This window comes from Gnatocerus cornutus, chromosome 8, assembly GCF_029298725.1.
Source record: "Gnatocerus cornutus isolate USDA-ARS CGAHR chromosome 8, icGnaCorn1.1, whole genome shotgun sequence".
Classification (NCBI taxonomy): Eukaryota; Metazoa; Arthropoda; class Insecta; order Coleoptera; family Tenebrionidae; genus Gnatocerus; species Gnatocerus cornutus.
The window spans coordinates 12,608,201-12,627,841 of record NC_142240.1 but is presented as its reverse complement, the minus strand read 5'-3'; the positions used below and the strand labels follow the sequence as shown (position 1 = coordinate 12,627,841).

Here is a 19,641-nt window from a genome sequence, read left to right as displayed (position 1 = left end):
GTTTTTTTCACCAAATTTTTTAAATTTCGCGCGTCTGGGCGCCCTCTGGAGCATCCTGCTGTCAATTTCAACTTCCGCTTGCTCTTTCTACACATGTCAAATTCCTTTTCCGCTTAGAACGTCAAAATGGCGACTCCAATCTCGAAAAAACGCAAGGTAAATACAATTCCAACTAAAATTGTGAATTTAAAATGATCACTACACCTTCAGAGCGTCTCATTCTACGATTCAGAGTTAGTTTGAGGCCAGCTTTGTAACTCTTTGTGATTATAACCTAATTCTGGTGCCACATGTGCTCCACTCATCGCATTTCTTGTTTTTGATTGTAGTTTGTTGGCGATGGCGTCTTCAAAGCCGAATTGAACGAGTTTTTGACTCGTGAATTGTCCGAAGATGGATACTCCGGCGTCGAGGTGCGAGTCACCCCAACTCGCACGGAAATCATCATCATGGCTACACGAACTGATCGAGTTTTGGGGGAGAAGAACCGTCGTATCCGTGAATTGACTTCGGTGGTACAGAAACGGTTCAATTTCCCTGAAAATTCCGTGGTTTTGTATGGTGAGAAGGTAGCAAACAGAGGGTTGTGCGCTATCGCACAAGCGGAGTCTCTTCGGTTTAAACTGATTGGAGGTTTGGCTGTACGTCGTGCTTGCTATGGTGTTTTGAGGTACATCATGGAGTGCGGAGCTAAAGGTAACTACAATTTTGTGTTTATCAATTTCTAATTGTTTGTTTCTAGGATGTGAAGTTGTGGTCTCTGGAAAACTCCGTGGCCAGAGAGCAAAATCAATGAAATTCGTCGATGGATTGATGATCCACTCTGGAGATCCATGCAATGATTACGTTGACACCGCCACAAGACACGTCTTGTTGAGGCAAGGAGTCTTGGGAATTAAAGTAAAGATTATGTTGCCGTGGGATCAAACTGGCAAAACTGGACCCAAGAGGCCTCTTCCAGACAATGTTTCAGTGGTGGAACCTAAAGAAGAGATTCTCCCTCTGTTCCCCAGCAGTGAAATTAAAGCTGTAAAACCTGACGCTGCACCAGCTCCCATAGCTGTAGCTTAACTTTATCTATAATTTTCAATAAAAGTTGGAAACTTTTTTAAGGTTTTTTTTATTGTGAAATTACAAATTTTTACTTAACATAACAACATGATCACATGGAGAGTGTACACAACGGAACAACCGTAAAAGATGTGATCACAAGTGACATAAAACTAAAGAATCTCCACGTGTACAATGCGCATTTATGATTACAGAATAACAACATAACCAGTTAACACCATCTAACTTAAAGGAATATAAAAGTATTCTTTAAAAAGTATAAAAAATTTGATTACACCTGAAAGTGCGATTCGCGTGAAATTTCCTCAAAAACAAGTGCTGAAAACAATACCAGGCTTAGAACGACCCATATCACGAACAACTAGGATACAAATAAAAAATTACTGCTGGCGCTGAGGCTGAGCCACTTGTGGGGGCGCGAGTTTCGTCGTGAAGCTCACAATTCCCAAAAGGATACTTTTGACAAACGATGGCATGCTTGGCTTGGCCGCTGTTCTTTCAAAGAGAACTTTAAGTTCGTGGAACATGTTTCTGTTGTATGGATTGCGCCTAGAAGTGTATCTCTGAGTCAAGAAGTGGTAGTAGATGAATGGGGTTAGTAAGCTGGCACGTCCCCTGAAAAAATTCTCTCAGTTTGTGGTCAATAAAATGAGTTTTCTTACATTAGGACGAAAAAGACAGTAAGGGGCATCATGATAATCTCAGTAAATGCGATGAGTCTCAAAATATTCAAAGATTGGAACTCAACCAATGAGATGAGGAGGCGCGCTCCCCACCAAGAGTTCTGGCCTAATGTCTACAACAAAATCAATTAATTTAATGAACTACAATTGTTGCAATCAATAATACATCCAATAAGGTGAGGGAGTAGCTCGCCGCATGGAGGATGGAGAAAAGCACCACTGGCAACAGGACCACTGGCTACTGTTAAGGATAAATACCTAATTAAGAGTCTTTGTGATTCTAATTCTGTTAAAAAGGATACACGTCAATGGAGCAACATAGAGGAAAATCATAGAATAGAAGAGATAATGGCAACTGTCTTCCATCAGCAGCTCAGTCAAAAATTCCCTGCTCAATCTAACTCTCCCAAGTCTCTGATGTAGCCTCAGTGCATTTATCGCCGCGTTAGCAATCAAAGCCTTGTAGTAAGCATTTTGAGCACTCCTGCAACATAAACAAAATTTGCTTGGGTGAAAGTTCACAAAGGAAAGTGATGTGTGCTACTTTTGAACTTTTCTTTCGTCCTTCGCGACAAAAAAGCTCCATAAAATGACGCGGCAGTTGTTTACCTTACTTTTCGATCCACAGTAATTAGTTTATAGAATTCAAGAATAACCAGTTATCAACCGGCACTGTAATTATCATAAAAGCAAGGCTACATGGTCTTACCCAAAAATTGGAAGGAAATACCCGAAAGTGAACAAAACTGTAATTATTCGCATTGCCCATAATCCACAATCTATCTTATGGCTCAGAACATGTTGTTTTAGAGCTTCTATGTTCAGCCCCCGTGGTCTTTGCTCAGAACTGGTCGATGGTCCCGCACCGTCACTCATTTTCAATTACTTTTTAGGAATTCACTGATGAAGTTGCGTAATTCCTCGAGAAGAGTCTAATATTATGTTAACACGATTAACCAGCTAATGTTACTATCAAAAGGTAACAAATCAAAGGTACGTGCATATCACACTTGCTCATAAACACGTAATGACAGAGTGAGTTTGTGACATTTGCGGGGCTGGGAATTTGACGTTTGAAGAAGTAGAAACCTGTAATAGGTTCCTTCTTTCTCTTCAAATAAAAAAAATAGAACGTAATAAGACGTCGACCATACAACTGAACAAGAAATTATTAAAAATATAGAAAAAATGATTATATTAATTATGAAAAGGCGATTTTGGTTGCTGCAGATGGCGCTTACGTCAGTTGTCAAACTGACAGGTGTTGACGTGGTTATGTCCCATGTCACTTGGATTTTTTTTTGTTAGCAAAATAACTTTGGGCTCATTTACGAAGAGACGGTGACCTACTTTCGATATTTTTCTTTGCGTGGAAGATTTTGTGGAAATTTTCCTCAAAATCGCCATCCTAATTACCCCACATATGAAGCAATAATTAATAAATTATTCTAATTAAAGAGAGCACAGAAGCAGTGACCATAACAATACAATTAAAAGCGTCTACTTGTTGCGAATTTTTATTTAAAATCTTCATTTTCACCTTGCACAATAGCTACCCATGTCAAGCGGCCCATCTGGAGAAAGTCGTGTCGAGAAACTTTCTTTCTTCAGTTTACATTAGACCAGCGGCATTGGCGTACAACTCATGATTATAATCAATGTTTCTCTTAATTGGTTGCGGAATTATTATAATTGTGACAGCAGTGGCAATTTGGCGCTCCAAAAAGCCCTTGCACTTGATTTTGGCTGAAGCTCGCTATGAATTGGTGTACAACGCGTTGGGCTCTAGAGCCCTCTTAGAGGACATGGTAATGAGAAGCAAGAATAAGACTGGTAAGTTGACAGTCCTTGTGACAAAATCTCTACTTTCCATTTCAAGAATTGCCAAATTTGACCGGGAAAGTCGCGCTTATTACGGGAGGTGCCCGAGGCATTGGGGCTGAAGTAGTGCGGATGCTTCTTCAATGTGACGTACACGTCATCATAGGTAAGTTTCGTACCGCTCGTCCCCGTCTCTACATAATTAAACAGGTTGCAGGAACGTGCAAGCAGGGGAGCAGCTCCTCCAGAAATTCCGGGACAGTAATGTCACCACCGGAACTCTGAGTGTTTACAAATTAGATATCAGTAACATCGACTCTGTTAAGAGTTTTGCGAAAGTCGTTGGCGAAAAACACCCGAAAATCAATTATTTAATAAACAATGGTGAGCACCCCACCCCTCTCTCATTAAACTAACTATTTTCCCTCAGCTGGAATCATGTTTGGACCTTACATTGAAACTCGCGACGGTTACGAGTCCCAATTTTCAACAAACTACTTGGGACACTTCCTGCTCACTCATTTAGTCTTCCCTCAGATGTGTGCAGCAGGAACAGAGGCGTCGAGATCGCGTATTGTGAATGTCTCCTCCTGTGCTTATCTAGCAGGAAAAATTAACTTCGAAGACATAAACAATCGCGAGCGGTACATTGCTGCCGAGGCATACGCTCAATCGAAGTTGGCACAAATTCTTTTCACAAATTATGTTGAGCGGATCTGCCGGAAGGAGAATGTTCACGTGCAGCTACATTCCGTACATCCGGGCATTGTCAACACGGAGCTGTTTGATGGGACACATTTGAAAAACTTGGCTCCTTGGATGCCATCCTTGGTTTTTAAGGTATAAATTAGCATGACGATAGAAAAATAGAAAGACTTGGTTGACTTTTAATTGCGGTGGTTTGAGCTAACGTCCGTTTTTCAGACGCCGGAGCAAGGAGCGATGCCCATCATCCACGCTTGTGTTTCCTCCCTCTTGGAAGGAAAGGGTGGTACATACATCCACAACTGCCGAGTGTTCTCGACAAATGACACCGCCAAAAGCGAGGATCTGCAAGAGAAACTGTTCAATTTCACCAAAGACTTACTTAAGATTGAAGAGTTTGGGCACTCCCACGACAATAATAATTAGAACAGTTAAAAGTGTATGATTTATTGTGTTAATAGTTTTTGCTTTACATGATTATTCTTTGGCTTATTATTATGAAACATGTAAATAAATAACGTAATCTCTTAACATTATAATATCACCTACACCAATGATACTAAAATGAATACTACACGTGAAATCAGTACGGTTATTGAAAGTTGCGCTTTGCGATGTTTAACAAAAAGTGCAACAAGCCCTTGGATAACAAAGTGTAACAATCTGAACGTAATATTGCACTAACACAAATTTTAGAGCACCTTCATCAAAAGTCTTAAATTAGAACACACAAACGTTCATAGAAAATTGGTTCAAAATCCATCTTTACATTGAAAAAGACGATTTGATTTGAATACTCGGGCGGTGCCAAAAGGGATTTTACGAAAGTCGTTGTATGCACTTTAACCTAGTAGCTACCTTAAATTACGTCACATATAAGCGTACAATTATATCTACAAAGAACAATGTGATATTACGTGAAATGATGTGCAAACGCTACCGCCTATATCATGATGAAAATGCTCTAATTCCTCCAATTACTAGCGGAAGGTCTACAAACAATAAACTCGTCACATTAGGAAGCACATTGGCACAGACCGACAATATCATAAAAAGTACGAATCAATTCCATTGCTACCCCAACTAAAAACGGGACAAACAATAGTACCAGTTATGTAATAAATATTCACAACCAATCATTTTTAATCTGCGCTACGTATAGTCATAAATTAAGTACAAAAGACCTGAGCAAACTTAAGTAAACAAGATTGGTCTATTGGAACTTACTGCAACAACCTGAATCGCTTACTGTTGAAGTCCGGCCATTTAAACTCGTCGCGGAGGCTTCGTACCTTGGAAGGTCTCGGCTCCGCGCTTGCTGTTAAAAAAAAGGAAATTATAATATACAACTCAAGGTCGCGATGTTTACAAATCATTTTTATATACTTGATGTAAAAACAGGAATAAAATTTGCATTAAATTAAAAGAAGGTAATTTGCCAGTCAATCGCTGGTTTGGACTTTCGGACTATTTTTATTAGTCCCGGACAACTAAATATGAACACATTCTTAGAAAACCTAATAAAGCATAATTATCGATTTATGTAGGTCTAACAGTCTGATAGAGTAATTAATTGTGAACAGTAATTTGATTTCTTTCTTTTGAGCATTTTAACTTTCAACCTTGAAATAAATATTGTATTTCTACGAAGATAAAGTCGTTTTTTTATTTACGTAATTATAGTAAAACTAATCTCTGGTGTAAAAAATCAAAGGACGATCAGAATAACAACTAATCGATTTGCTTCAATATTTCAGAGCGCCGCTCATTTTCTTAGACGCAATTTTCCATTGATTTCACATTGAGCACAATTTCTAGTTAAGTGTCCATATAAAAGAGAGAAAATTGAGAAGTCAAGAAACCAAGAAAGGACTTGAGAAACTAAAAAACCCGAAAACGAAATAAAGGATGAAGGACTTAACTGAAAAATGTTAATAAGAATCACTGAATTCTAAAGATAAAATAAAATGAAACAAATCGTAAAACGCCACGTAGAAACTTCCCGCGCCCCACTTTAAGAATAATGAAACAAAATTCAAACTACCCCAAATCTGAGGATAACTCTCCTGCAAACTTACTTTCATCAAATCTTCCGCAATTTGCATGAATAGCCTCTCAACATTCTCTGCTTCTTTAGCTGAGGTTTCTAAAAAGTACATGTTGTGTCTTTCAGCAAATTCTTCCCCAACATGTGTAGGAATCTCCCTGTCTTCTCTATCAATTTTATTGCCTAGAACCTCCATATAAATACGTGTGTTTCTTTGGTGCTTATGTTATTACCTACTAATACCCTTAGGACTTTACTGCTAGCATACTCTTCAATTTCTCTGAGCCAGTCAGGTAAACAGTCAAATGTGGGCTGGCATGAGATGTCATACACTAAAATTAAGGCATGTGCCGACCTATAATAGCTCTGAGTGATTGACCTGAAGCGCTCCTGACCTGCTGTATCCCAAATTTGTAACTAAAGAAGACAGTGAGATTGATGCTAAAAAACACGTTTTTCTTACTTTAACTTTCTCATTATCCACATCAACAGTTTTGATCATGAAATCTACGCCTATAGTAGCCCCCTGTCCTGGGGGGAACAGTCCCTGCGTAAATCTTCTGACGAGACAAGTTTTACCAACGCCAGCGTTTCCAACAAGCACCACTTTAAAGAGAAACTTGTAGTCGTCCATAATAATTAATTGACACCCGTTTGTTTCGTACTGTTGTAAAAATAATTCGACATTCTGGTTGCATCTGTAACAAATTACGTCATACAGGTGTGTACATATGGGTTTGAACACCAGAAATTACAAAACTGTCTTAACACTGAAATGGGGTAATCACCTGTTTTTTCTGATAAGCTGTGTCCTTGGTACGGTTTAAGATATGTTTGGATTTTCTCTATATTCGTTCATCGTTTCACGGATGACAGCAATCATTTATTTTGACTGATTTGACACATTCCCCCACACATGATCTCACCATTTCCAATGGGATTCCAAGTTACCATCCCCCCACATTCCAATAACTCCAAAACGGTGGTTAAAGTCACGAAAAGCCTTCTTCACACACGCACAATTGGAGGGATATTTGAAAATCCTGTCACTTTTCCAGATTTTTGAAGCACAGCAAATTAAGCGAACAAACACAGAGTTGGTATTTTCCACGCACGCTCATTTTGGTTTAAATTCCTACGGCTACGGAGCAATTTTCTAAAATAATCGTTATTCGCTTAATTCGATTAGTGTAGGTTTAGCCACTTCCAATTTTAGATCGAATGACTCATACAGCGCATGTTCCTGCGTCATTCGACCTAAAGCTACGCCACAGTTGGCTGTGGTTCAGACGAAGTGAAAAGGAAACGTTAAATGTCCGCCATATTTGTTTGATAGTGTGTGTTGTGTGTTGGTTGAACTTTTCCCAAGTTGAAATTGCTCAAGTTTGGGTCTAATTCTTATTTTTAGATGTGTACTTCAAGAGGATTTCCGGTTTACTCTTTAAGGTGAGTTTAAACGCTTTTTTTTCACTCAATATTGAGCAACAACCTTGACGTGAACACGTAGAGTAACCAGATATCTTTCTTGGAATTGCTATATTTTATTCAGAATTTGGCATCTTTGAGCATTTTAAATTGAAAACGCATCTAAAGAAATACGTGGGGAGTTCCTTGCAATATGTGGGATTTGTCACGAGTTAGTTATGTAAAAATGGTGGGTTAGTGGATACGTTGACCGACGTGTTTTTTCCAAAAGTCATTCTTTATTGATAAACAACTGGTTTTTCCTTGTTTTTAACCAGAAAATCCAAAATATTTATTTGTAGCGGTGACGGCGGAAAAAATGGAATTTAGGACATGGTTACGGACGTGGTGGCATTTCTGTGAACTTATTTGGAGGCAAATATGGCAGGCATTTTGACAAAATTAGTCAAGGTGTAAGGCATACAATTGTGTAATGTAATCAAATAGAATATTTCGCATGCGATACTAGAAACTGAAAATACTCAGCTAATCGATCATCCTGCAAGTCATATTGATAGAGAGTTTTTACCCCAAATTCATTATGGTTTAGCAAGATGAGTGGTACTGGTAACAGTTCAACATAACAAAGGACGTTATTAATTATTGTATTGTTACCAAGTTCTTGTATCCAAACAAGTCAAGGTACTAACAATTTAATCATTGAAAGACAGAAACATCTATTGTTTTCAGGATTTAAGGGGAAAAACAACCCACACGGTCATATTACATATCCAAGTATTTGCCGAGTTGACACTTTCATTAGTGATATGAATGTTTATTTACAAATTAAGTTTATAAATAAACAAAATTCTAGCTGATACCAGTCGGTGTTTTGTTCGGTATTGCATACATACAACTATTTTTAGTTCAATTTTATTTTTTGTTGTTTTTGTCTGTTTACGTTCATTTGGGAAATTCCTGTGTTTTTTATCACATTAATTGGAAATTGAAAGATCCAATCTCAATAAAAAACCTTTTGGGGTTATTTTAAAACTTGATTTCCTTCAGGTTCATATGACTCATTGATAAATAGGGCCTGCTAGTATAAGACGATCGAATAAAACTACCCTCAGTCGCCGGAAAAATGACCAGTCATGTTTTTGCTTGAAGAAACAGTCTTTTGTTTGTGTCACGTAATTTTATATTATCAAGGATTCTGGGAAAATGCTGATAACAATTTGAGAGAGACGTTGCTTTTGAAAGAAAAATATCTATGGTTTATTCATTTTATTGTTTTTCAAGACTGCGTTTTTTTCGTAACTTCAAAATAACTAGTCAAAGATAGGCTTCAGAGAAATGAAAGGTGACTTATTTGACCGCTTGATATTCACATGAATTATGATCCTCTGAGCCAGTCTAGATATTTATAGTAGGCCCCCATAAAAGTGCCTAGCCGCAAATAAATAACTAGATTGTTGAAGTTTTTTAAGGAGTTTAGAGTGGTCAGAATAGTATATTAAAACACCGAGTTTCATAAGGCAATTTTTTAGGCACGAATCCAAGTTTATAAAACGAGCGGCAAAGCCGCGAGTTTTATAATGGATGAGTGCCTAAATGGCCTTATGAACGAGGTTTTTATATTATTTTTCCTAATTTGTTCTTGTAACAGACCTATTTTCCCTATTTTCCAATTCGTTTTCAGTGCTAGAATATCCATTTCGATACGGAATGATTTAAAATATACCAGGGTTTCTTATTTCACTAGCAATTTTAACACATGTCGAAATGGGAAATAAAAAAACACTGGAATCCACTTCTGAAGAGAGTAACAGACTTATTAATTGGTAGATTGGTATTTATAATACTGATGATCAGATCAATTGGGTTTGCGTATTGCGAAGCTTTTCATTTTGCTTGCATTGTCGTTACTTTCTTTTTCTTAATAAATGCAGGAGCAGCCCAGATTTTTTTATTGGTGTTTATACTAGGTCTTTTGTGCTGCAGTTAACTTCCCTGACAATGGAGAAGTTCCGCAAGTAATTCATGGTCAGGCCCGCATTTTCTTTGTGATGCGTAACATAATTCGTAACAAGAATAGAATAGATGGGTGTTATGACTATGTATTACCAGTCTGTTCTAAAAGTTTCATAAGCTAAGTGACCTTTACCTGGTCTGATTGAGGTATTTTACAGGTAGAGTTAAAAATGGTTATCACAAATAGCACCGAAACAATTTTCTTGTAAATTCCTTTCCCTTCTTTATTTTCACCCGTATCTACCTGGAACTTTTCTCAGAATGGTTGGCATTGTGAAATATTTCAGTTACAAGCAGTTTCATGCCGCCATCACAAATTCTGTTTGTCATCCGGTAAACTTGATACAAGAAGATAATAGATAAAACATTACATGATATATTTGGAAGTCACAATCAGTTGATTATTGAGTAAGAGGAAATATTTTGCGCTTTTGCAGAATTGATAAAAATACATTAACCTTTGGAAATTGGAAAAAAACTTTCGATAAATCACAGTTTCAGAATAAATGAGAACAAAGAAAATTTTGGCATCGTGTGTGGCTACAAAGTTACAGTTATTAACAGTAATTTTTAAATAGTTGTCATACTTAAAGTGTAAATTAACATGCCAATGAGTCAGATAATCCTGTTAAAGTTTACGTGTGTCGCCATATTGCACTAAGATTTCTTAGGAAATTTTCTTTCCTAACCTTTGGCATTGTTTATCAAATTATCATAAAACCGAGTATACTTTAATAAATTTTAATTCGTTTCAGTCTGTTTATGTAGTACAATATAATAACGATTGTTGGAGTTGAGTTTTTTTGCTGAAATTGTAAATACAATATAAATACGATCGATTATTCAAATTTGTGCGTTTCCCTAATCACTCCAATTTGGGTAATTGACGATTTTTTTAACTCGTAAGGTTTTTACCATTTTGAGTTCATATCTGCCGCCGCTTTTTGGCGTTATACATTACACAAAACAATAATACGTATAACCGCCAATTCACCATTATAATTTTAATTGCTTGTAACATCGGGAACTACATATATACCTATACAATATTGAAAATGAGCGTAATTATAATTTGAAAAGGTAACACGCTAAGAAAGTATTGAAATGATTGAACTGAACTTTACTGAAACTAATTAAATATTGTAGTAAGCGCATTTTTTTAAATTGCAGGGTGGTCTCATGATCGTGACGGACGCCAGGATGAACAGTGAAGAGATAAAGGCGGAGTACACCTCCAGCCTTCAAGATCTCACTTTCAACAGTAAGCCGTTGATCAACATGTTGACAATGTTGGCGGAAGAAAATTTAGCCCAGGCTCCTTTCATCGTTGAGGCAATTGAAGAGCATCTCGATAAGGTTATTTTTTGATTGTTATTTAAGCTAAATTTGGGACAAGAGTACCCAAACATTCCCCAGTCACACATTGTAACGTTCCTGACTCAATCTAGTCTCTTTGTGATATATTTTAATAAACAGTTTTAAAGTACGATAATTTATTTTTGCACTGCGTCTTCATCGTCGCGGGGCTTACGCCTCTTGTAGTATTTTCATTGTAATATCATTTTTTGTTTGTTTATTTTAGACGCTTTTCGGTTCAGCCGAGAGTGCGTCGTTTTTGTTTTTTCAAACCGTATGAATGGTGGCATAAAAAAGTGTAAACGGTACAGATTTCGCTTGGGATGGTATTTAGGTAATTATTTAAGTGTGTGCTATAGTCACTAAATTTTACTGGTTGTTTAGAATTTTCAAGTGTTACAATGGTGTGAGTTTATTCCATACAGGTTCAGACCAATGTCAAACTTCCAATTCTCTATCTCGTCGACTGTATCGCCAAGAATATTGGACAAACTTACACGGCGCTCTTCAGCCAAAATATCGTCAAGACATTCTGCAGTGTTTTCAAAGTGGTAAGTTTTAGAAAACTGAAGAATATGCGCATTGGCGACATCGTGTACATTTCCCACGCACTATTGTTTCAACAATTGTTGACACTGACCTTTGTTTTTGTCGAAACTATTGTGTTTTTTGTTATTGAAATCAACCATAGGAGCTAAATCATCATGATGCATAAACATTCTTACACGATTTTAATTTTTGTGTGATCGTTATAGGTGGATGAAGAAACCAGAGCTGAAATGTTCAAACTTCGACAAACCTGGAATAACATCTTCCCACAGATGAAGTTGTACGCTATTGATGTCCAGATCAATATGTTAGATCCTGCTTGGCCCGTCACTGCGCAACCCACTTCCAACAGTATACATTTCAATCCCAAATTTCTCAAAACGACCAAACCAAAACCTGAACCCATAGTTCCTGAACCTTCAGCTTCTACCTTAGACATGGAAACTTTTACCATGCAACAAAAATTGATCCAGAAGCAAAAAGAATTAATCGAGCTTCAGCAGAAAAAGTTGAAACTTGAGCTTTTGCAAACTCAGGTCAAACTACAAAAGCAGTTGGAGAGTAACCCCAGTGCTGTTGTTCCAAGTGTACCTGCTAGAACTCAGGTAAGTTTGGCACTTTGTTTCTTAGTTACTAACCGGGAAATTATGAACGTAGTGTACATAAGTCACGCTTTTTTACGTGTCAAAATATTTATGCTAAAATGAACCAAAACGAAAGTAAAAGAAAGAACCAACCAGTGAGAGTGTACATACGCCAAAGGCCATTTAATGAGCACGAGTTATCAATGGGTTATCCCAACTTAATTCAACATGCTACAGGAAACGAGCTTGTGTTGAAATCCGGTGTTATTGAAAAAAGATACGTTTTTGATAAAGTGTTTATTGAAGAAACGTCTCAAAAGGAGATATACAACGCCGTAGTATCACCTCTTATCAATTGCATCATATCTGGATATAACTGCACTGTCTTCGCTTACGGACAAACGGGAACAGGAAAAACGTACACGATGGTTGGGAACCACGACAATGAAGAATCAATTGGATTGATCCCACGTTCAGCTTCACAATTATTCACACAGTTGGACCAAATCACCAAAATTGAATACACAGTTCGGGTGTCGTTCATTGAAATCTACAACGAAGAAGTTCGCGACTTGTTAACCAACAATGTTGTTCCTGTGAAAATCTTCGACGACAAAGGTTCCGTGGTGACCAAAGGTATGAGCGAAATCACCGTCTTAAACTCCCAAGAAGTAACCGTCTGGCTCAATGTGGGGTTGATGGAACGACAAACAGCTTCGACCAACATGAATCGAAATAGTTCCAGATCACACTCGATCTTCATTCTTTCGGTACTAACGCGTCACTTGACTGAAGACGGCGATGAATTAATCAAAACCGGTAAACTTTATTTAGTTGATTTGGCCGGTAGCGAAAATTTGGGGAGATCAGGCAGTACCGAGCTCCGAGCTAGAGAAGCTGGAAACATCAACAAGTCTTTACTAACTTTGGGGAAAGTCATCAAAGCGTTAGCACACAAAGCTCAACATGTTCCTTACCGCGATTCCAAGTTAACTCGAATCCTCCAAGATAGTCTTGGTGGTAAAACAAAGACATGCATGATTGCTACAATTTCCTCGGCAGGAAACGTTTGGGATGAGACTTTGAGCACTTTGGAGTACGCTCAAGTCGCGAGAAATGTCTCAAACTGCCCTCAAGTGAACGAAAACCGAAAACAAACGCATTTGGTCAAGTTGTTGAAGGACGAGATTGGACGACTAAGAAAAGAATTAGCCGTCGCTAGAGCTGGAGAAGGTTTTTACATTACTCGTGAACATTACGATAAACTCTGCGCGAATCGAGAGCAGCTTCAGACCGAAGTTCATGACGCCAAGAAACAAATTGCGATTTTAATGGAACGAAACGAAGAATTAGAACACGAGAACCGTGAAAAAAACAAGCGACTAACTGAATTACAGAACTGTTATGAAGATGCGAAACGTGAACTTGATGAAAAGAAACACACTTGGCAACGAGACGAGCACGTTCTTAACTACCTGAAAAAGCGCGAATATGATTTGAGAAAAGCAACTGATCAACTGTGGAAAGTTTGTCAAGTCTCGACGAACCACGAAGCTCTCTTCAGCAACAAATACGAAAATCAGTGCGAAATTAGTTTGAAAAACGCCGAGACGGCACGTAACGCCTACAGTTTCTTCGATAATTCGTTAAAGTTGTTTCAAAATGCCACGAAAGACGTTGTGGAACGACAAACCATTTCCTTCAGTGAAGTCCACGCGAATGTGAAATGTCTGAAAGAAAACGCATGGAAGATGTGCAGGCGGTTGTCCGAGTACTCCAAAAAAATCGAAGAAGACTCGGAGAAAGAAAACTTGAAAATCGATGACAATGTACTAAATAATGAAATCCAGAGGTGTTTCGATGTTTCGTTGTCCTCCGCGTTTGAAGGTCAAAAGAAAACTGTCGAAGATTTGGAGAAATACAACGAGACGAAGATCCACGAAATGGATGTGCTTACAACACGTTGTGCAAACGCAATGAAGCAACAGCTAAATGACTATATGATGTGTGTTAAAGACATAATGAACTCGCAATCTTCGTTAATTCAAAGACTGAAACATGGCATAGCAAATGATGAAGCGGTTTTGAATGAAACAATTGAATGTCACAGGGAAAGAAGTCATCAATTTATTAGAGATTTTATTACGGACACTAATACCAAGTTGGTTTCTCAAATGAAGAAAACGAAACAATTAAGTTGTCGATACTCGCAAGAGATCGACAATATTAAGTCGCAATTTAACACGGAATCGGAAAGGAAGATAACGAATATTCTTCTTGGGTTAAAAAGCGCCGAAAGTAATCAAACGACGTTTATGAGCTCGGTTAGAAATTTCTCCGATCAAACCTTGGAGAAAATTAAAAAAGAAATCGATGATAACGTTCAGTTCGTGGCTCATACGGGTGACACTCCGGTTAGACAAAATTACGTTTATCCTGAAAAATTGGAAGAGAGCTTGTCGAAGTGCGAACTTTACCAACTCTTTCTAGACAGTCAATAATTCTGTAGTTCCCGCTTGTTTTTAATTACATGTTCAATTTGTACCGATTTTTTTTATTGAATCGATTTTTTTCTTTTAGAACATATTGCTTAAACCTGAAGTGGCGAAACAACTTATGCCTGATGTAGCTAATAAAATTACCCCAAGTACAACCAGAGAAGCGAAAACCAAATCAAACGTGGTAAGTTCGTTTTTTGTTTTTTTGATTTGTGCTTATGTAGTAATTATAGGGACTCGGTTCAAGAGTGCAACCATCAGCACCAAGAATAACACCAGTGAACAGTGCATTGGTGGCAGCTGCCTCTAAACCGATTCGAGATCCACGTTTGTTGCGTCAACAGGCAGACAAGGCTAGCAATGGTACAGCTGCCGTCAACAACAACGCTAGTATTGCGTTAGGATCTAAGCCTTCAATATTAGATTCTAATAATAAAGTTGTTACAAATACCAAGAGCGTTCGAGACAGCCGTATCGAAGCTCGTTTAGTTAATAATAAAGACAATGCCCTTCCATCCCAAAACAAACTAGACAAATCCAAATCTTTCCTCAAGTCCAGACAGTCGGAACAAAAACCCATGAAACCTTCACGTAACAAAACCGGAGACAATGAGACGAAATTTAAAGGTTCCATGAATCTGTCTGATTCGCCAACTAAGAGTAAAAGTGATAAAAGTGACGCAAAATCTCCAACCAAGTCTCCTAGCAGGCATAAAAAGAAAGAACATAGTTCGATTGATAAAAAAAGCTTTAACCTGAAACGTGATAGGGACGGGAAGGGTCATAAAGTTGACTCTTCGCCTCCAACATTCAAAGGTGTTAAGGGATCAACCAAGAATCGCAACTACATCAGAAGAAATCGATCGCCTTCGTTTAGTCCGGAGCCCAATCAAGACATCGATTTGAGGATGAGTGGACCACCGGAAAAACAACCGCGGCTACAAAACGACCTAACTGATGATAAACGTAAGTTGTTTTCTGTGGCGAAGGTGTCGGGAATAAGCTCCTTGTCTTTAGTGGTGGTAAAAGTCGGACCCCCAGGAATAGACATCGACTTAAGACAGCTAAACGACGTACCCAAGAAGCGAACATCGTCGGACACTTTAGATTCCGCCAACAAGAAGTCGAAAACGGAAGTTCTTGATGCGTAAGTTGAATTGACTTCATTTATATTAATCAAGACTATTGTTTTCACGTGTTTATTTTCAAATTTCAGATTGTTTGGGAACGAAGACACCGATCTTCGCACTGTGTTGCCTGTTGTCCAGCCTGAGCGTCCACCAACACCTCCTCCGCCCATCATCTCCTATTCCGAGAAAGAAAAAGACAAGGAATCTTTGAAGAAAACGTCCGACTTTGATGCAGTTCGCGCCAAACTGGCCAACGCTACCGGAAGAGACAAGATTATGGCAAAATCCTGTAAGATTTTTGGTCCCCATCACACCTCAACTCTAACGATTTTTTTAGTCCGCAAGAAACGTCTTCAAGAAGATGAAGATCTCCGCATTCCCGCAGTTTCACCACGATCGCTCAACGACAATGTGAAGAAAGTCATCATTTCATCCGACGACGAGCAGTGTATTAAAGCGGGGACGTTGACCGAAGAGCAGCAGAAGCAGCTGATGACGAAGATCATCGCACAAATCGAGCAGCAGAAGTTGCAGGAGGCGCAAATGAAGGATAAAGAAGAGTGTTTGCAGCCGGTTAGCGACGAAGAGTTGGACTTTGGGGAAGAAGCTGATGGGAAATTTGGGGATAAGGACGACAGACTTAGTTACCATAAGTTTTCCAGGGACTCTAGAAGAGGTGGGTCTTATTGGAGGGGTAGTAAAAGAAGGCATTGGGAAAGTTCTCACGTGGGTGGTCCACATCCGAGGCCTCCGATTAGGCCTTGGTTACCTCAAGTGAACGCGTGGAGGCCTATTGGTCCGAATTTTAATAGGCCTCATAACGAATTTCCAAGCGATTACGGAAATCAAAATGTTGGGGGGAAAAAATCACCGGAAGTTCCGCCTGAAGTTACTGTAGATTCTGTGAATCAAGACGACATGAAAACAATTAATATTGATAAAGTACCACGTGATATAAGGTACTACGATGAGACGGCAATTGTGTTCATGAACTGGGATGATCCCAGAGAAGTATCCTTCCAGAATGGAAGTAGGCAGGTTATTTTCGATGACAAAGATGTATATTTATTGTCCTTCAATGAAGGATACAAGGACCTTAATATAAACGGAAAAATGCACAAAGTGAAATTGGGGGCTCCCACTCGGGAGATTTTCATAGACGGGAAACCATACGAATGCTACTTTGGAAGTCCCGGAATTACGATAGACTTAGACGGTAAAATGACTACTGTCAAATTAGAAAAACCCCCACCGGATGTTAGAATCGGCACCGTAAAAAGAACTGATTTGGTCGCCGGAAAAGTAAATCTGATAATTGATGCGAAAATTTTGGTTCCCGTTTTTCTGGATGCCAAAGTGCAGAAGTTTGTTATTGATGGTGAAACTCATACATTAAAATTTGTAGATGCTTTGAAAACTGTTTTAATAAATGATGTTCCATTTAAAGTTGAATTTGGTGGCCTCCCTAAACCTATAACTGTCCATGATAAGAAACATTTTATCAGATTTTCAGTGTTACCGAAAGGTATAAAACCGGGGTTAGTGTGTATTAAAGACATGGAGGGTGTGCAAGTTGCCGAGACTGACGATAGTCAGGACGGCTCAGCGTTTGTCAGTGTTGATATCAACGAACCTGCTTTGCCTGTCTTCAACCGCAAGAAAAAGGTTGAAGATGACCAGGACAGAAATTCCAACTCGCCACACTTCTTCCAGAACTTCATGCAACAAAGTAAGTTTTCCTGATTGTTGATTGCGTTGGTACTTAACTCTTGTTTTCCAGACAATTTGGATGTCTTGTCCAGTGTCATGACTTCGTCGATGGCACCATCAGCGAGCAGCGGCGGCGGCTACCAAGTGGAGAGCTTAGTACACAATTCAGATAACCAGAATAGCCAGTCCATGGACTCAGTACCTTATATGAATCCAACACCGGTACTACCACCAAGTGTCAACATCAACGAGTTGTTCCAAAAGCTAGTTGCGACAGGAATCGTTGCCACCAAAGAACCAGTAGAAGTCCATCCACCTTACCCCATCAAACCCATTAGACGCAACCCTTTCGAACACATCCGGCACATCACTTTTGACAGACCAGAAACACTGAAAATTCGTCAAAGCCAAATCTACGAAGCTCTGTACTCTGGAAATCCGTGCAGCAGTTGCGGTATGCGTTTCCCTCCAGAGCAAATCATGCGATACAGCCAACATCTAGACTGGCACTTTAGACAAAATCGCAAAGGAAAGAAGAACATCCGAGTGGGGGCCACCCGCCGATGGTTCTATTCTCTCTCAGATTGGATGAATTACGTAGAAGTTGAGGATCTCGAAGAAAGAGAGAACTACTTTGACCAACAACAGTTACAAGCCGAGACTGCGGGCGAGGAAGCTGAGGAAGAGGTGGAAATACCAACTGTTCCGGCGGACCCTGAAGTCCACGAACCGTATTGCGTAGTCTGCCAAGACAAATTCGACCAATTCTTCAATGAAGATAAAGAGGAATGGCAGCTGCGAAACGCGGTCAGAGTCGATGAGAAGACGTACCATCCGGTATGTTATGAAGATTATCAAACATCGCTTTTAGAACCCGCTGAGGAGAGTAAAATTGAAGAACCAATGGAAGACGTTAAAGAAAAGACTGAAGAACCTAATATACCCGGTTTAGAAATTATCCTCGATGACGACGATGAAGAAGAGGAACAACCCAAAGAGGACGAAGTCGTGATTGAAGAAAGTGATGAGTCGAAGCCGTCTAACGAGGAAGTCCCAGAAGAGGAGAAGAAAGAGTACGATGACGACGACGATGACGATGATGTTATCATCCACGAAGTCGTACCTGAAAAAATCGAAGTTGATGACGACAAAGAGTACGAAGATAGCATGCCCGCGGATGTTCCTATTAAAGTCGAGCAGATTGATGATGGATTCATGGACGTGGAGGAAGGGCTGATCAAAATCAAGAACGGCGGAGGCCAAATCAAAATCAAAAGTGAACCAATTGATCCGGGTGAGTTTCAAAACTATTTTTTTAGATTTTTGATTAATTTAATTTCGTCTTGTTAGATGACGTCGCATTGGTACCACCTCAAGAGGAGCAAAGTACTTTTACTGAACCGGCACAGCCATCTTTCATTAGTTCCATCGATGGTAATACTGAGCCAGTTTCTAGTGTTCCGACAACGACACCGAGTATCGGAAGTAAAATTAAGATTAACATAAGTAAACCGTTGCCTGTGATTACTCCAAAAGAAACTAAAGATGTTCCGTGTGATAGTGTACCTAGTTTAGAGCCCGTGATCGATCCGTCGCAGCCTTTGCCTCCGGGAGAAGAGCCAATTCAGTTGAACGTGAAACCGGCGTTGAGAGGTTTAGAACTGAAGAAACTACCCACTGTGAAAAAAGGAAGTGAACTGACTGGAATGTGCAGTATCATGTGATTAACTTTTAGTGCTATAAAGTGTGTGGTGTAGTAGTCAAATGAACTAAGGGGACTGTTTTGTACAAAGATTTTCTTAATTAACTGCACCTGTTTCATTTTTTACGATTTATTTTAAATCATGTTGTAACTACTACTGATGGTAAATAATTTGTATTTTGCGACATTTGAGAAATGTTGAACCATTCTATGATTTGTTGTTGTCATTTGTTGAAAATAAAATTTATTTTTTAAAATGTGCCACCTATCTGTATATAGCGTTTTCTTATTCACGGTAATCAAATAAATGGTTTCAAGATAAATATGGTATTAATTTCTAATGTATA

General features: G+C 38.9%; 6 protein-coding genes across 8 annotated transcripts; 4 read left to right on the top strand and 2 right to left on the bottom strand.

Moving 5' to 3' along the window:
* The first annotated feature begins 50 nt into the window (after positions 1-50).
* On the top strand, positions 51-1,107 carry RpS3 (ribosomal protein S3). The gene is made up of 3 exons (XM_088044425.1): positions 51-156; positions 330-696; positions 743-1,107. Exons 1-3 carry the CDS (start codon positions 127-129, stop codon positions 1,069-1,071), a joined length of 726 nt encoding a protein of 241 aa, XP_087900551.1. The 5' UTR covers positions 51-126; the 3' UTR covers positions 1,072-1,107.
* A 67-nt stretch (positions 1,108-1,174) lies between these two features.
* Positions 1,175-2,757, bottom strand: Kr-h2 (transmembrane protein 33-containing Krueppel homolog 2). The gene is made up of 5 exons (XM_088044423.1): positions 2,464-2,757; positions 2,057-2,238; positions 1,921-1,988; positions 1,734-1,867; positions 1,175-1,686 (listed from the first exon to the last, which is right to left on the bottom strand). Exons 1-5 carry the CDS (start codon positions 2,628-2,630, stop codon positions 1,452-1,454), a joined length of 786 nt encoding a protein of 261 aa, XP_087900549.1. The 5' UTR covers positions 2,631-2,757; the 3' UTR covers positions 1,175-1,451.
* A 237-nt stretch (positions 2,758-2,994) lies between these two features.
* LOC148169932 (retinol dehydrogenase 12) lies at positions 2,995-4,811 on the top strand. Its single transcript, XM_088044421.1, has 5 exons — positions 2,995-3,587; positions 3,634-3,741; positions 3,786-3,959; positions 4,006-4,415; positions 4,500-4,811. The coding sequence occupies exons 1-5, from the start codon at positions 3,413-3,415 to the stop codon at positions 4,704-4,706; spliced, it is 1,074 nt and encodes a 357-aa protein (XP_087900547.1). The 5' UTR covers positions 2,995-3,412; the 3' UTR covers positions 4,707-4,811.
* Positions 4,712-7,428, bottom strand: Rab30 (RAS oncogene family member Rab30). Its single transcript, XM_088044426.1, has 5 exons — positions 7,116-7,428; positions 6,791-7,025; positions 6,561-6,744; positions 6,359-6,510; positions 4,712-5,598 (listed from the first exon to the last, which is right to left on the bottom strand). Exons 2-5 carry the CDS (start codon positions 6,959-6,961, stop codon positions 5,494-5,496), a joined length of 612 nt encoding a protein of 203 aa, XP_087900552.1. The 5' UTR covers positions 6,962-7,025; positions 7,116-7,428; the 3' UTR covers positions 4,712-5,493.
* Positions 7,429-7,561: 133 nt separating this feature from the next.
* On the top strand, positions 7,562-19,637 carry Pcf11 (Pcf11 cleavage and polyadenylation factor subunit). Of its 3 annotated transcripts, XM_088043397.1 has the most exons (11): positions 7,562-7,773; positions 10,936-11,121; positions 11,547-11,672; positions 11,877-12,275; positions 14,835-14,936; positions 14,986-15,718; positions 15,770-15,899; positions 15,969-16,171; positions 16,220-17,611; positions 17,663-18,886; positions 18,943-19,635. In XM_088043397.1, exons 2-11 carry the CDS (start codon positions 10,945-10,947, stop codon positions 19,314-19,316), a joined length of 4,860 nt encoding a protein of 1,619 aa, XP_087899523.1. In that variant the 5' UTR covers positions 7,562-7,773; positions 10,936-10,944; the 3' UTR covers positions 19,317-19,635. The 3 variants fall into 3 exon arrangements, with proteins under 3 accessions (XP_087899523.1, XP_087899521.1, XP_087899522.1); XM_088043395.1 differs by having other exon boundaries at positions 14,986-15,899; positions 18,943-19,636; XM_088043396.1 differs by lacking the exon at positions 7,562-7,773 and having other exon boundaries at positions 10,916-11,121; positions 14,986-15,899; positions 18,943-19,637.
* LOC148169930 (kinesin-like protein KIF11) lies at positions 12,285-14,826 on the top strand. Its single transcript, XM_088043398.1, has one exon. It carries the CDS (start codon positions 12,374-12,376, stop codon positions 14,753-14,755), a length of 2,382 nt encoding a protein of 793 aa, XP_087899524.1. The 5' UTR covers positions 12,285-12,373; the 3' UTR covers positions 14,756-14,826.
* Positions 19,638-19,641: the final 4 nt, after the last annotated feature.

Bases quoted from the DNA above. Each gene is read 5' to 3' on its own strand.
- LOC148169930 (XM_088043398.1), top strand. From the start codon at position 12,374: ATGAACCAAAACGAAAGTAAAAGAAAGAACCAACCAGTGAGAGTGTAC.
- LOC148169932 (XM_088044421.1), top strand. From the start codon at position 3,413: ATGTTTCTCTTAATTGGTTGCGGAATTATTATAATTGTGACAGCAGTG. The intron at 3,588-3,633 runs GTAAGTTGACAG...TTCCATTTCAAG, and splicing joins GAGAAGCAAGAATAAGACTG to AATTGCCAAATTTGACCGGG. The intron at 3,960-4,005 runs GTGAGCACCCCA...ATTTTCCCTCAG, and splicing joins CAATTATTTAATAAACAATG to CTGGAATCATGTTTGGACCT.
- Rab30 (XM_088044426.1), bottom strand. From the start codon at position 6,961: ATGGACGACTACAAGTTTCTCTTTAAAGTGGTGCTTGTTGGAAACGCT. The intron at 6,511-6,560 runs GTAATAACATAA...TGGAGGTTCTAG, and splicing joins AGTCCTAAGGGTATTAGTAG to GCAATAAAATTGATAGAGAA. The intron at 5,599-6,358 runs GTAAGTTTGCAG...TTTTTTTAACAG, and splicing joins TTGCGGAAGATTTGATGAAA to CAAGCGCGGAGCCGAGACCT.
- Kr-h2 (XM_088044423.1), bottom strand. From the start codon at position 2,630: ATGAGTGACGGTGCGGGACCATCGACCAGTTCTGAGCAAAGACCACGG. The intron at 2,239-2,463 runs GTAAGACCATGT...TTTATGTTGCAG, and splicing joins TATTTCCTTCCAATTTTTGG to GAGTGCTCAAAATGCTTACT. The intron at 1,989-2,056 runs GTATCCTTTTTA...AACAGTAGCCAG, and splicing joins CTATGTTGCTCCATTGACGT to TGGTCCTGTTGCCAGTGGTG.
- Pcf11 (XM_088043396.1), top strand. From the start codon at position 10,945: ATGATCGTGACGGACGCCAGGATGAACAGTGAAGAGATAAAGGCGGAG. The intron at 12,276-14,834 runs GTAAGTTTGGCA...TTTTTCTTTTAG, and splicing joins GTGTACCTGCTAGAACTCAG to AACATATTGCTTAAACCTGA. The intron at 14,937-14,985 runs GTAAGTTCGTTT...TAGTAATTATAG, and splicing joins CGAAAACCAAATCAAACGTG to GGACTCGGTTCAAGAGTGCA.
- RpS3 (XM_088044425.1), top strand. From the start codon at position 127: ATGGCGACTCCAATCTCGAAAAAACGCAAG. The intron at 157-329 runs GTAAATACAATT...TTTTGATTGTAG, and splicing joins CAATCTCGAAAAAACGCAAG to TTTGTTGGCGATGGCGTCTT. The intron at 697-742 runs GTAACTACAATT...GTTTGTTTCTAG, and splicing joins CATGGAGTGCGGAGCTAAAG to GATGTGAAGTTGTGGTCTCT.